The following is a 15680-nucleotide window of genomic DNA, read 5'->3' as shown; positions in this document are numbered from 1 at the left end:
TTGCAATTACATATTTCTTTACTGTCCATAACTTATTTCATGGCTATTCCCCTCTTCCACCTTTATTTCATTTATTTGTATTTACAATAACTTCTGAAATATGTTTATTTTCATTTTGAGGTATGTCTCTTTAAATTTGACAGTAAATAGATCACCATACTAATGTTGACTTTTTTTGGTTCCATTTATTTTATGAGAGTTTAAACAGCTGGTGCATTCACTCAAACCCTACATATTGCAGTACCTCCTAAAATAGTTTGAACATAGCTTCACTTTTCATAACATAAGCTGCAATGAATCGTCATATGTTGATGTAGGATGGAGACTTGCTATGCTAAATTGCAGTAAAACTGTATACATGAAGCTTTACTTTCTCTACACACATGCTTTTTAATCCTTTTTTTATATACTACAGTAGAGCAGTATATGAAGACATTAAAAAGAAGTTATGTACTCACCATAAAATTCCATCTGAGTAGGTAACTTCATTTGTCAGCAATCTGTGGGTATCGGATACGACTTGGATCTGAGCCGGCAGCTTTCCAAGCCAAAGATCCGAGCTCTCAGCTCCTCCCCCTTACCCATAATACCCTGCTACCTCCCTCCAGTCCTCAGATCGAGTTTGCCAATTTATCAACCAATAACAGTCAAACATACTCGAAAGAGAAACGCTAACCTGATGTGTAACAGAAGTAAAACATTCCGTTATGAATATGACCACGAAACAGGATAGGGGGAAGGAGGGGGAGTTGGTTGCTGACAAATGAAGTTACCTACTCAGATGGAATGTTATGGTGAGTACATAACTTCTTTATCTGAAGTAAACTTCATTTGATCAGCAACCTGTGGGACAGAGTCCCCAGCTACCAAAATCCTGAGAGGTCCTCTAGGAAGGATATTCCGGAGCACTGCGGAGCCAAAGGCTGCCCTACCTCTGGATATTAGATCCAGCTTGTAATGAGAAATGAAGATATGAGAAGAGGCCCAAGTAGCCGCTGAACAGATGTCATCTAAGGGAACTCTTGATCAAAATGCTGCAGAGGTAGCCATAGAACGGGTAGAGTGAGCATGAACCCCCAAGGGTTCTGGCCGACCGGAAACTGTATACGTGTGTAAGATGCAGTGGGCTATCCATCTAGCTAAGGTAACTTTTGTAACTGGCTTGCCTAATGACGGCTTAGCGAAAGACACGAAAATCTGCTCCAATTTGCGAGAAGCAGCTGTCCTGTGCACGTAAAATCGCAATTGTCTATGCACATCCAACAAGTGCAGTCTATATTCCCCTTTGTTTTGAAAGTTGGGGAAGAAAACAGGCAAATTGATGATTTGATTGATATTGGCCTCGGAGGCCACTTTAGGCAAGAATGAAGGATTAGTCCTGAGAGATACTCTGTCCTTATGGAAGACCAGGTATGGGGGTTTTGTACAAAGGGCTTGAAGTTCAGATACCCTTCTAGCTGAAGTAATTGCAATCAAGAAGGCAGTTTTCCAGGATAAGAATTTTAAGTCAGTGGAAGGTGCAGGTTCAAAGGGTGGACCCGTTAGGGTCTGAAGAACCAAAGTTAAGTCCCATGGGGGAACCGCATTCTTGACCGGAGGTCTTAACAGAAAGGTGCCTTTCAAAAGGGTTGTGCATATCTTAGCGGACGCTAAGGGTCCAAGTTTGTCCCCGATGTGGAAATGAGAAATGGCAGCCATCTGAACCTTCACAGTAGAAGAACTGGCCCCTTGATGGAAAATGTGGGACAGAAACTCCAGAACTGCTGGAATGGGAGCCGAAAAAGGGTCCAGATCCCTATGTTTGACCCAAATGGAAAAACACTTCCATTTACTATTGTAGATCTTCCTGGTAGAAGGTTTATGTGCTGCTACCAGAATAGATTTTATGGAAGACGAGATACCAGGAGTCCTAGCCACTAGTGGAACTGGATCAACCAAGCCATGAGCTTGAGGTCGTCCAGGTTCGGAGTTTGCAATCCCGAAGGATGAGAGATCAGATCCGGAATGGGATCTCAGATCCAAGGAGGAGCTATGATGTGAGACCACAGATACGGGAACCAGATCTGACGAGACTAGAATGGGGCTATGAGGATTATTTTGCTCCCCAGCCAATGAGCTATTGCAGAAACTTCGTCATGGTTCTGCCCATGCAGTGCCTTCCCCACCCTAGGCGAGAAGCGTCCGTGATCAGCGTGGTTTGGGGTAGAGGCATCACGAACGGTCTCCCTTCTCGAAGCTCTCGGGAATGAAGCCACCAAAGAAGGGAGCTCCTGCAAACCCTGCTTAGGGGAATCGGTGAATCCAATGGGTGTAGGAGGAGGGACCATTGGACCTGAAGGGTCCACTGAAGGACTCTCATGTGCAGCCGAGCAAGAGGTGAAAGGCTGATGGCTGCCGCCATGGATCCTAGGGCTCTCAGGACTAATTCTGTGGGTGGGGCTGGGGACTGTAGGAGTGCTATTACATGGAGTGACAAGGTGCGTAACCTGTCCGCTGTCAGAAAGGCCTTGGACTGAAGCGTGTTTATCCTGGCCCCTATGAAATCCAAAACTTGAACAGGATGAAGAGAAGACTTCCTGAAATTTATGGTAATACCTAGGTGATGGGCCAAGAGTAAAGAATAATCCCTTGGAGAACAGAGTAGATGCCTGGTGGGGGCGGTGAGGAGCCAGTCGTCTAGGTACGGAAAGACCTGAATTCCCTGAAGTCTCAGGTGGGCTGCCACAACTGCCACAACCTTGGTGAACACCCTGGGGGCTGTGGTGAGGCCGAACGGAAGAACCTTGAACTGATAATGACTGGCTCCCAGCCGAAAGTGGAGAAACCTCCTGGATCGTCTGTCCATGAGAATGTGGTAGTACACATCCTTGAGGTCTATGGAGCACATCCAATCGTTCTCCTGCAGAAGGGGGAGAATAGATTGTAGAGTGACCATCCGGAATTTCTCTTTGGCAATGAACAGGTTCAAGGTTGACAGGTCGAGAATTGGCCTTAAATCCCCCGTCTTTTTTGGCACCAAAAAGAACCTACAGTAATTGCCCACCCGGACTGCTCTGGAGGGACGTGTTGGATGGCCCTTTTTTCTAGTAATTTCTTTATTTCTGAAGCCGCAGCCTCCCTCTGATCGGGTGGGACATCGGGGAGGCGACTCCCTAATGGGGGAAGATTCAGGAAGGGGATAGAGTAACCTCTGGATATTATTTGAGCACCCAGCGATCTGTAGTAATGGACTCCCAACTTGCTAGATGCTCCGAAAAACGCCCCCCGACTGCCTCCAGAGAGGGACAGTCGGGCAACCCCTCAGGGCTGCTGCGCGGGTCGGTTGGAGAAGGGTTCTCTCGACCCGAAATTCTTCGGCCCCCCCCTCTGCCTCTGGGCCGGCATCCACCTTGTCCTCCCCTGCCTCTGAAGGACGAAGGGTCCGGAGTGGGACTGGACTGCTGAGACTTCCGGAACCACATCTTCTTTTGTCCTCTATGGTTCCTTGAGAAGGACCTTTGAGGAGCAACGAAACGGATTCCAATGGCAGACAGCGTCTTCCCGTCTTTCTCGCTCTGGAGTAGCGTGTCGCAGACAGTTTTGCCGAATAGAGTAGAACCGTCAAAGAGAGCGTTCGCGAGGGACGTCTTGAAGGGTTCCGCAAAATCACAAAGACGTAGCCAGGCGTGGCGCCGCAAGGCGACCCCTGCTCCGCTGGCTCTACATGGGAGAGAAGCCGCATAGAAGTGTTTGATATTGAATTTAGAGTGGCCATGCAAGCCGAGGAAGTTCGTCTGTCCTCAGCCGCCATGGACTCTGGGGGAGACCCAGCGTACTCTTTTATCAGATCCCACCGAAGCCTAATGATGTGTGCCAGATAATTCAGCGCCCTTATAGAAAAGGTGGCTGAAGCAAACATCTGCTTTCCAATGCAGTCCATCGTCCGAGACTCCTTATCAGGAGGATGGACCGAGGAACTTTCTTGTGCCAGTTCCTTCTTGGTGGCAGCCGCCACCACCATGGCATCTACAGGGGAACCTTTATTCCACGCCGGCTTGTCAGAAGGGGGACTAAGGACTTTATCCTGTTTCCTAGGGATTGGCTCCACAGTGTCCGGGTCCTTCCAAGCCCTGGTAGTAATCAAGTCTACCAGGGGGTCGGCCGGGGGGACACACCCAAGAGGTAGACGGGCCTGCGTTAAATGCCTCCAGAAACACGGACTCATCCGAGAAAGGTTTCTGGGCTGACCACCCCCCTCTTATGTGCAGCATCTCCATAACGTCTCCAAAGGAGATGTCTTCCGGGGGTGACCTGGGGCAACCTTCCCCTTCCTCTAAGTCCATGTCCTCCCTGAGGGACTCAGAGGAGTCCAAGTGTCTCCTTTTACACTTTCGTTTGTGAGGGACCTCCTCGGCGGGACTGTCCGAGGAGGGCTCACCAACGGGTTCCTGTTCCTCTACGGCAACTAACTGGGGCGCAGACGCAGGCTGTCCCTGGGGCTGGACGATGGAAGACAGGCCCGTATGCGAGGGAGTGAAGGGTGGATCCACAGCACAGACTGGGGACTTCGAACTCCTTGACAGCACCCTCTCCACCACATCGAAAACCGACGGTGAACCATTCTCCCCTGGCTCCAAAAGTAGTCCCCTCGGCTCCGACGTGAGGACCGGTGCCGGAGCTGACACAATCGGACCTGAAAGGGAAGTGTGCTCCGACAGCAACGGAGCCGAAGACACACTCACTCCTGCGGATCCGAAGCTCGGCTCTTGGCCCCGAGAGCTTGGATCCGAAAGATGACCCGATAAACTCGAGGGTAAGGCCGGCGTCGAAGTAGCAACTACTATCGGCGTCGACTCCCCGGCTCCGAGACGACTCGGATCCAACGGCTCCAAAACCCGATAGTGGATCGGAGAAGGAGCAATGGGTGCAAAGAAAGGGGCCGAGCTCCCTCCTGGAGGGGGGGGGTAGGAGCACTTCCATCTGCATCTGGGCCTGCAGGAATCGACGCATCATCTGGTCCATATCTGTGTCGGACAGACTCCTTGTAGACCTAGAAGAGGTCGCTGAGGCAGGCCGGGAAGGCCGCCTAGACGACCTAGAGGGTGACCGGGACTCCTCCTCCGGCTCCGGAGAGAAGCGTGGAGAACGGAGACAAGAGGGGGAAGACCTGGAAACCCTCACGGGGGAACAAATCAATTTAGCTGGCAGAGCCGAAGGGGCTGATTCGGCCCGCCGCTTATGGCTCTTGTGCCTATCCCTCTCCTTTTCCTTCTCTCTGTGCTCCTTCTTCTTAGAAAAGTCCCCCTCTCCCTGGGAAACAGCGGGAGGTTGAGTCCCAGCCAGGGGAGGGGGAGCTGAAGGCTGGGGCAGTCGCAGCTGTGACTGGCGCCACTGAGGGAGAGGAGGAAGAAGAATCTGGGGGCAAGAGTCCCGCCAGGATTAGCTTGTTTCTCCTGTCCCTCAGAGCCCGGGGATTAAAGGCCGCACAAATCTGGCAGCCCGATGTTAAGTGGGCTACCCCAAGGCAGAGAACGCACTGAGTGTGGCCATCCGCTGGGGACAGCTTATGACCACACTCAGCACATTTTGAAAAAATGGCCTTAGGGCCCTCGGCCATCACACACAAGCACACACCCTAACACACACAGTAAGGGGAAGGGAAAACACTAATTTACCACTAAAAGAAATTAAAAAAGATTTAACTTAACTATGGATCTACTACACACACTCACACACCAAAATCGCTAGGATTTTAACAAAAAAATCTCCTAAATTCCTCTCACCTAAAATGCTAAGAGCTCATCCCTTATGCTTCAGAAGCCACGGCAAACGAGATCTGAGGACTGGAGGGAGGTAGCAGGGTATTATGGGTAAGGGGGAGGAGCAGAGAGCTCGGATCTTTAGCTTGGAAAGCTGCCGGCTCGGATACAGGTCGGATCCGATACCCACAGGTTGCTGATCAAATGAAGTTAACTACTTCAGATCAACTGTTTATACCCGTATTCTATGGGAGAAGAGTAATACAAGTAGACGTAGGACACACCATTTATTCTTTCCTGTATCACACTTTTATTATTTAAAATATAATTCCAGAAATTATAGCATATTAATGATACATGCTAATCACAATTCTTTTAGTATGTTATACTACCTAATTCTAATGATGGAACTGCACTGCTCGTTAATGAGGAGATCAGGGTTGCATGTTAATATAGTCTTACACTTCTTATATTAGCAGTTCTCTGATTTAAGACAGTGTAATTGTAAGGTAAGATTGCATTAATCTAAATAATGTCTAACAAGAACTGGCAGTGCAACATCCAATTTCAGTAATTTAGAGTTTTTATTTGTGCAGTTTATAAGATTTAAAAATTGTTACTTTTTTTCAGACAGTATATGTTATATAATTAAGTACTGTAAATGTAATTTTATCATGTAAACGGGACTTGGCTACAATATATAATCCTCCTATTAAAAAAAACAGATGGCTAGCTGGATGCACTACATTACACATTACAACTGCTGTTAATAGAACTTTTTGTTGTAATACTATTACATCATACATGCATGTTTTTTACCCATCTGAACGTTACAGCAGGCAAATGGATTACACAAGCTTGGCTGATTTGGAGTGTATATTACATTATTTACATTTATGCCAAAAGAAAAAAGAATAGTAATTATACGAGTTTTTTAACCAAAATGCGTGTTCAGTGCTGATAACATAACCCAGTCAGTTATATCTCAAATTGCAAAGACATCTTGAGGTTAGTTTGGTTAATTTTTCATTGGTATCATATGCTTATGCAGGTTGACAGAATAGTTGAAAAAAAGAAGTTATGTACCTACCATAACGTTCCATGTTGGTTGTCTTCATCTCGCCTTCTTTCTTGCTGGTTGGGATCGGAGTCGATCCTCGGCTCTGACTCGGCCATCTTCTATAGCTCGAGAGCTGTTTACTGGCTCGAGGCTACCCCTTATCCCATGATGCCTAGCGATAGCTACCCAGATCTCGTTTGAATTAGCTAACCCCAGACATAGCCAGAGAATAAACCTATCCAAACAAATAGGTTGAGTATACCTGTCATACTCTCTAAGTCAGTAGAGGAAACAAACCAGAGAACACTCAGCCAGTCCAATAGGACAAGGGGACAGAGGGTGGGACGCAAGAAAGAAGGCGAGATGAAGACAATATTACCCATACAGCTTAGGCTACTGCAGCTGGGATCAATATGATAAACATCAGCACTGCATCTCACTAGAAAAATCCAAATGGCTACTAGTAACTGCTAGGGTCACTCTCCTCCGTGACTTTTTTGACAGTCCAACCAATTTACTTCTCATACTGGTTATGACCACCTTTAGCACATACACTACAACACAGTACAACTCTTCCCTAGGGTTCTCTGCAGACAATGCCATTTGCTTGTCAAGAGCTCATTTCAACAGTGCTGAGGTGAAAAAGCCTTTACAAAACTTGCACCTGCAGCATGGAATTCACAACTTCAAGATATCCAAAAACAGCAGGAATTAAGTACATTCAAAAATACGCCACTTCAGTTTCTTAGTAATGAATGCAAGTACCAGTGTTTTAACAATGGCTAAATCAGGCCTATAGCAATGATCTCATATTTGCACAGCTAAACATTGTTACTTCTAAACTGTAACAGTACAATATCACTCCATTGTTCTGTAATGAACTGTCACACTGTATGAATTCTGCAAATAAACTCATATTATATGACTGCCATCTGTTTTCCTTTCGTAAGCCACATCACTAATCTGCAAATGAATTGTCATACTCTTATAAGAAAGAATTGTAACCATATTTTGAAACTTGAATGCCTAACTGGCCCAGGTCACGTCTGAAAACTGACTGTGATTGAGCCTACCTACCCGATCAACAAATGTAATTATATAAATAAAAAAATAACATTAACATGCAGTATGACAAAAGTCCCTGCAATTAATAAGCTGCAGTTAACAAAAGCTCAACAAACAATAGAACGTGTTTTATTTAAATCCCTTTGGACAGTTACTCATCTCTGACGTACTTCACTAGATGTAAAACCCATGAACAATATGCATTTTTCAGGCATTTGCTGGAGTAAATGCAGCCTATCTGCATATAAAACTCCAGTTTGCTAGTGAAATTATCCAAAAAAGAGATACACAGTTTTTTTTTGCCACTAGTTTCAACTGTATTGAATTCCTAATGTGAGCTTTGTTGAGAATCATGTAATAGGCAGACCAAGACATTGTGCTCACTTCATGCTTTTTTCTGCAAAAAATACATCAAAATGTTTGAAATTAGGCTTCAGAGATAGCCCTACACCCACCCATACACACACACACGCACACAAGCACACACACGCACGCATGCAGACACACGCACGCACGCAGACACACACACACACACACACACACACACACACACACACACACACACACACACACACACACACACACAGCTATCATATTTTCCATCTTTGTCTACTTTTAAGGCTGTACAGCTGACCTTTGCAGTGGTCGGAATTCCTTCACCCTTTGCCTTCTGCTCCAGTTTCTTTGCCAGCAGCTGTCGCTCTTCATCAGATTTATCTGGCATGGCAGATCTGAGTAACAGAACCAAAAAAAATTCTAAATGTACAGCATCAAGCAGTGTTAAGTTTGGAAATGGCAAAGGTTATACTTGATAAAAGAACAGTACGTTCTGCTGGTTTCACATATTTATTTGAAAGCTGATGATAATGCAGGAACTGCATAGTAGGGCAAAGCTGCCAGTAGCATTGATCTAGCAAAATTAACTGAGAAAAACAGAGTACATGTTGGACACAGAAGCCACTGCCATGACGCAATTTACATCTACAGTCAAAGAAAACAGATGTACTTAAAAAAAAATAATGCACCTCACAGATGCATGCAAACAAAAAACAGCACTCAGTGCAATAAAAACAAAAACTTGCCAAAATATAGGCCTGACTAAATCTCTCTGATGTGACTTCTGTGACTTTAGTTAAATTGTTTTGGGTTTAACCCCTATTTTTTGCATCCCCCTGCATGTCTACACATATGGCTCCCACTCAATAAGTCAACACATATCCTATTGAATATATCACCCGGTGATTTAAATTTGTCAAAAACAAACCCACTGTAAATGCAAAAGTCCCAAACAAGCACTGTATGTTGAGGAGGACACAAGCAGCCTTGCACTCTACACTCCCCTACTTAATTATACAAAATCGATAGTTGCAAAACCATGGAGAAAAGAAGAATCCTGCAAGACTTGAAAGCGTACTTACATATACTACAGTCTCACTGTGCAGCACAAAATGGCTACAATCATCAGGTAGCGTTAGTTTCAGACAATCATGATGGGTTCAGGGAGATTACATCTGATGATATTGTTTTCTTCGCATTGTACACACACACACACACGTCGGTCACACATCTGACATAGCCAGTCATTCTATCTAAACATACTGCAATTTACTTAACGAGTACATGCACACAAACAAACACACACACACACACACACACACACACACACACACACACATGCAATATGCATATATACTGTGTGTCCTAAACATGATATGCTGAATAACACTGACTATAAATGTTAAGTGTAAGCTAATAATCAGACATGGAAAGGCAAGCATTCTTCCATCCTTATCACTACAAGAACCTATGTGGCCTCTCAAAGTACACCATCTAAAGGATAAAAATATGGGAAAAGGAAATAGTAGAAACGGATTCCTATCATATAAAACCACAACAAAACAAAAGAACAAACTGTAGATAAAAACAACAAACCGTCCACAGATTCTGAAAAAGTATAAAAATTTAGCATCTCAGCTTAAATGCCTTCAAGGAGTATAAAAAAACACAAAATGAGCGGCCATTATATATATTAAGAAAGTAACACACATATGATCAATTAAACAATTAATTAATCAAATAAGATACCTTCAATTGCACTCTACATTTAAACCCAAAGGTATTAAAGTGCCATACATCAAAATATAAATAATTCCTTGTACAAAAGTTTATGTTTAAGTGTCACATTTTCACCATGTTTAGGTAACACCTGTTCAAGAACAGTGCCCTGTAAACCATATGGATCACTTTGGTGGTAAAATCTAAAATGTAACACAACAGGACTATTGGATCTAAACTTTTTAATGACCCTAACATGCTCTTGTAGCCTTAATTTGAAGGCTCTTTTACTCTCACCCACATAGAAAATGCAAGAACATCTAAGGGCATAAATAATGTCCTCTGTATAAAAACTAAACCTTTTAACAGGACTGAATAATACTCCATTAATAATTGTAAAAAAAATTATAATAAACTTCACAACTAGAACAACCACCACAGGGAAAGTACCAAAAAAAGAGGGATCCCTATACACAGGATTGGTAGGTAACTGAAAGCTACTGTGTATAACGTCTTTTAAGCTCCTGCCATGCTTGTATGAGGTAAGGGGAAATCTACACAGTGTAGCAGAAAAATCGTAAGTTGTCATATAAAATCCCAATAATGCCTAACAAGATCCACTAACTTTTTACTAAACACACTATAAGTGGTGATAAAATATATTTTTTCCTATTAGAATTACTAAACTGCGGTTTTGGTGCTGCGGTAGCATTGTCGCCTCACAGTAAGACGTTGTCCTGTTCGATTCTCAGCTAGAGCGTCTTCTGTGTGGAGACATGCATGAATGGGCGTACCTTCGTTGAAGGTTGTGCGTCAGGGCCGGCAACTCTGCACGTAAAAATCTACTGCCAATCATTAGCGGACCGGAGTTCCGCTGTGGTGACCCCTAACCGAGAAAAGCCGAAAGACACAACAACAACATCAAACGGAGATATTCCATTATTGTTAGCAATAAATCTAGCCTGGTTACAAAAATTTCCATTACCACCATTTGGTTCCCCCATAACTCTACAAAGTGGCATTTCAACTATATTTTATCATATCCCCTAGACAGGAACATTTTATTTTATTTTATTTTTTATTTTATTTTATTTTACATTTGTTAACCGGGAAAGTCTGACTGGACGCAGGTCCATTTTCAGCGGAGGCCCAGGGAGAAAAGCTCCAAGCAAGCAATACAATTCAATAGTGAAAACACAGCAGCATCTAAAAATACATAATACTAATATACATATAGGATACATATATGCAGTACATACAGTACATAGTACAGTATAAAAGAACATTCCAACATAAGTATGCAGTGAATATATAAAAAGAAAAAAAATGTTTTTTTCTCTCGAGTTGGGTAGCAAACATTAGATACTAAGCAGATTATCAGATTACTGGCAACAGGACATAGGGAGGAGTCAATTATCTCTAGCAGCGTCCTAGCACCAGCACAGTGATATGGTCTAGCCTGGGGAGTAACATGTGCAGTGCCAATTAGTTATGTAGTGGGTTTTGAGAAGTTTTTTAAATTGGGAAGTAGAGGTGGTAGAGGTAAAGTGGCTTGGGAGTGAGTTCCAGGTTCTAGCAATAGAGCAGGCAAAGAGAGATTTACCTACATCATTTTTGTGTTTGATGACATTTATGTGGTTCTGATGACTTGATCTAAGGGTTCTGGTGGTGGTGTATGGGTGAATTAAGTTTTGAAGTGCTGGGGTCTTATCATAGTGGTAGTAGAGTTTATGTGCTATTGAAAGTTGGTTGAGTAGGAGTAGTTGAGGTAATTCGAGCCCATTTAGTTGTTTAAGGGCAAGACAGTGATGGGATCTATGAGAGATATCAGTAGCAAATCTGGCAATCTTGTTGTAGCAGGATTCCAGTTTGTTTAGTTCACTTTGGCGAAGATTAGTTAAGATAGGGGAGGCATTTTATTTATTTTTCTTTTGTTAACCAGGAAAGTCCACTGGGCTGAAATGAGCCCATTTACAGTGGAGGCCCAGGGAGAAAAGCTCCCAAAAAAAAAAAAAATAACAATGTATATAATTAAGAGATTATTTAGAGAGTTAATAAAAGCATTTACCAATATACAAGAGTAATAACAGCACTTAACAATATACAATAGAATAATATAGGAGTCAGAAGTAACACAGTAACATAGGCAATGTATAGCAACATTTTGTGGAAGACTCAGGTGCTTGGCAGGTATTCAATAGATCGGACAGATAATGATAATCTGCCCTTACAGAATTTTTATGCACCATGTGAGGCAGGGTGAGGCACGCTGTGCTGTGATTGAGGGTGAGTACTACCATGTGAGGCAGAGTGAGGCACGCTGTGCTGTGATTGAGGGTGAGTGCACAATAAGGAGAGTGAGGAAAAGTGTGTGTATCTGAGAGATGAGTCAGGTTAGTAATCAGGTGACTGAGGAATTGGGGATGGTGCAAGGGCATAGCCAATGAGAGGGGAGATGTTGGTAGAGTGATTTTTGAATGACTGGGTGTTATTTATAGTCCGTAGAGAAGGTGGAAGGGCATTCCAGAGTTTAGCTACAGTGAAAGAGTAAACAGGGAGTTTAGATCTCTTAACTTGGATAAGTGATTGATTTTCAGATCTTAGAGATCGGTTTGGTTGATAAAGACTCAGAAGTGAAGCCAGGGCTGGGCATTTGGAGGAATTATAGATGAATGTGTGTGCTGTGGCTAGTTGTATGTAAGTTAGGTGTTGTGGGAGTTCTAGCCAGTTCAGGGATTGTAATGAGTGACAGTGGTGGGAGGAATATTTTGCTCTAGTAAGAATTTAGCAATTTTGTTACAGCAGCTCTCCATTTTATTTTTTAATGAAGCTTGAATGTTTGTCATAATGGGGGCACCATAGAGAAGAGAAGGTAGGAGAAAAGTTTGGGCAAGTGTTTTTCTAGTAGAGTAGTTTAAAAAGTGTATATGTCGGTAGAGGGTACCAAGATTTTGGTGTGTTTTTTTGATGGTGTTGTGAATGTGTTGGTCAAAGGTTAAGTTGTCATCTAAGTTTATGCCAAGTAACTTAGTATGGGAAACTACCTCTAAGGCAGTCTTGTTGGAGGAGAAAATGATGAAATCAGATTTATTAATGGTGGTACTTTTGTGGGGCGTAAAGAGCAAGAGTCTTGTTTTATTTGGGTTGAGGGTGAGGTGATTATTTGTCATCCAGGTTTTGGTAATAGAGAAAGCATTCTAGGTGATGGTCAGAAGTTCAGTTTCAGAGTTACCAGAGCAGATAATAGTAGAATCATCTGCGTACTAAACTACAGATGCATGAGTGAGAGTGCAGTGAAAGTCATTAATAAAAATACTGAACAGGAGGGGACCTAAGATGGATCCTTGGGGAACTCCAGTGGAAGTAATGAGAAAAGGAGAGAAAGAGGGCAACCATTTGGTGGATTATTGTCTGTTTGCGATGTAACTGGTGAACCAGTTAAGGACAGGTATGGACAAGCCAAGGTGCGAGAGCTTAGAAAGGAGGAGAGGATGGGAGATGGTGTTGAAAGCTTTAGAGAGATCAAGAAGGAGTGCGGAGACAAGTTTACCATCATTGTGGATGTGGTTAACAGTGTCTAGGAAGGATAGGAGAGCAGTTGTAGTACTATGGCCAGGGCAGAATCCATGCCGAGTTGTGGAAAGTAGTTGGTTTTGGGATAGGTAATCCATGAGTTGAATTTGAATACATTTTTCCATTATTTTAGAAATAGGAGATAGAATGGCTATAGGGCGTAAATTTGAGATGTCTGAATTATTACCGCCTTTATGTAAGGGTATGATACAAGCTTTCTTCCAAATGGATGGTACATAGGCTTCTTGGATAGATCTATTTATGAGAATGCTTATGGGGTAGATGATGGATTTGGCAGACATTTGAAGGTATTCTGGGGGTAAACTGTCTGGGGCGGTGCTACCAGGTTTGAGTTTTAGCAGGAATTTAGAAATAATGGAAGTGGGAACATGAGAGGAGAAAGACTGGTGGGAAGGCTTTTCTGGGGTATGGTTTGTAGAAGTGGGGCTGCTGTTGTGTGTAGCTGTAGGAAAGGTGGAAGCAAGTTTGGATATAGTGTCTATGAAGTAGGAGTTGAAAAGGGTAGCTAGTTCAGCAGGGGTTTTGTCAGTGTTTGGGCAAGGATTGCTTTTGGTGCCAGAGTTTAATAGAGTGCAGACTGAATTCCAGAACTGTTTTGGGTTATAGTTGTGTTTGTTTTGGAGATGGAAGTAGTATAACTAGACGCTTTACTTGATTGCGGAGTTGTTTGAAAAGCTGGAGATCTATGGGGTTTTTACTATTATGCCATTTTTTCCATGCTCGGTCTCTGGTATTCATAAGTTTTTTTGTGTCTCTAAAAAGCCAAATTGCACAATTTGCTTTGATTCTCTTATTCCGGAGGGGGGCCATTCTATTGAGTATACTGAGGAAAGTTGAATTGAAAAATTCAACTGCTTCAACTAGAGGCACATACCTTAAAATGCTCCAATTGATTTTGCTTAATGCTTCATTGAACCTTAGGGGATTTAAGTTAGCCGTATAGAGAGTCTGTACTGGTGCTCATGTAAGGTTGAGGAGATGGCATGTGTTATATAAGCGGGCAGATGGTCACTGATATTGCAGGGTAGAGTTCCTGCAGATGCAATTTTGTTGGGATTGGACACTAAGACCTAGTCAAGTAAGTTGCCTTTGTTAGTGTTATTGCTAAGCCTGGTTATGGTAGTAATGAGCTGAGTGAAGTTATAGAGGTTGATGGAAGCATTTGGAGAAGGATTTGTATGGTCTAGCCAATTTATGTTGACATCCCCTAGGATTATAGTTTCACTGTGGATATTATTTGAGGTCCAGGCTAATATTTCTTCTAAGACAGAAACATTGTTGCCGGGTGGGATGTAAATGACTATCAGCCACAGACTTTTGAAATCATTTAGTTTTAGATGCGCAATGATGAGTTCAGCTGCAGAGAATTGGGGAATGGAGTTTGGGTATGGAATGATGGCGAAAGAGTTAGGATAAAGAAGAGCAACTCCTTCCCCTTTCTTGGGGGTCTATCAGAACTTAGGCAGAAGAAAAAAACAGGAGGGAGGAACTCTGTGTCTTTTATATATGGTTTTAGCTATGTCTCAGTTACGGCAATTATGTTGGGTGTGGAATGTGCTATCCAGTCATGGAATTTTGTTTCAGATACTTTGTATATTAATGGTAATGAGCTTTATAGATTTATGAGGTTTGGGAGGTGGGAAGGTAGTTGGAGTAGGTCCTGGATTGGGGTGGATGTCTCCACATTGGGGAAGTGTGGATGTACTGTTTGAGTGGTGCTGTTGAAGCAGTTTATACTTATCGAGTTAAGCTGAATTATGAAGAGTATAGTTTGTAGAGTTAGCTGTGTATGTGATAGGATTATATGTTTGAAGAATAATAATGTGTTAATGGAATAAAGACTAGGAGATATTGTGGAATGTGAATTGAGTTTAGGAGGTTAGATAGCTGTACAAGAGGTGGGTTTTGGTACTGTATGAGTAGGATGTAATGGTGTAAGGTGTAGAAGTAGTATGAGACATAGTGAGAAAAAAAGAAGTGCTAATACCGTGAAGTGTATTAGTGACACTGGTGAATGTTTGGTGAATATAGAAGTACCAGAATAGGATATGGGAGAGAAAAGGTTGGGAGTGATGAGTTGAAGCTGGTTGTACTACAGCTGAAAAAGGTGTTTGTTAACTGAGGTATATGGGATGGGTTAACAGTGTGAGACTTATGTTGACTGAGTG

The 15680-nt window shown here is 43.0% G+C and overlaps 1 protein-coding gene across 3 annotated transcripts in view; it reads right to left on the bottom strand.

The window, feature by feature from the left end:
* Positions 1–15680, bottom strand: part of CACNA1S (calcium voltage-gated channel subunit alpha1 S) — a 3469037-nt gene that overhangs the window by 2080125 nt on the left and 1373232 nt on the right. For all 3 annotated transcript variants that reach the window (XM_044076603.1, XM_044076604.1, XM_044076605.1), the window contains one exon: positions 8498–8594. In XM_044076603.1, coding sequence (XP_043932538.1) covers positions 8498–8594 — 97 coding nt within the window. The remainder of the gene's footprint in view (positions 1–8497; positions 8595–15680) is intronic.

The sequence above is a fragment of the Protopterus annectens genome, chromosome 7.part0 (genome assembly GCF_019279795.1).
Source record: "Protopterus annectens isolate FY-2018-M chromosome 7.part0, PAN1.0, whole genome shotgun sequence".
Lineage (NCBI taxonomy): Eukaryota > Metazoa > Chordata > Ceratodontiformes > Protopteridae > Protopterus > Protopterus annectens.
This window is presented reverse-complemented; position numbering and strand designations above follow the sequence as displayed.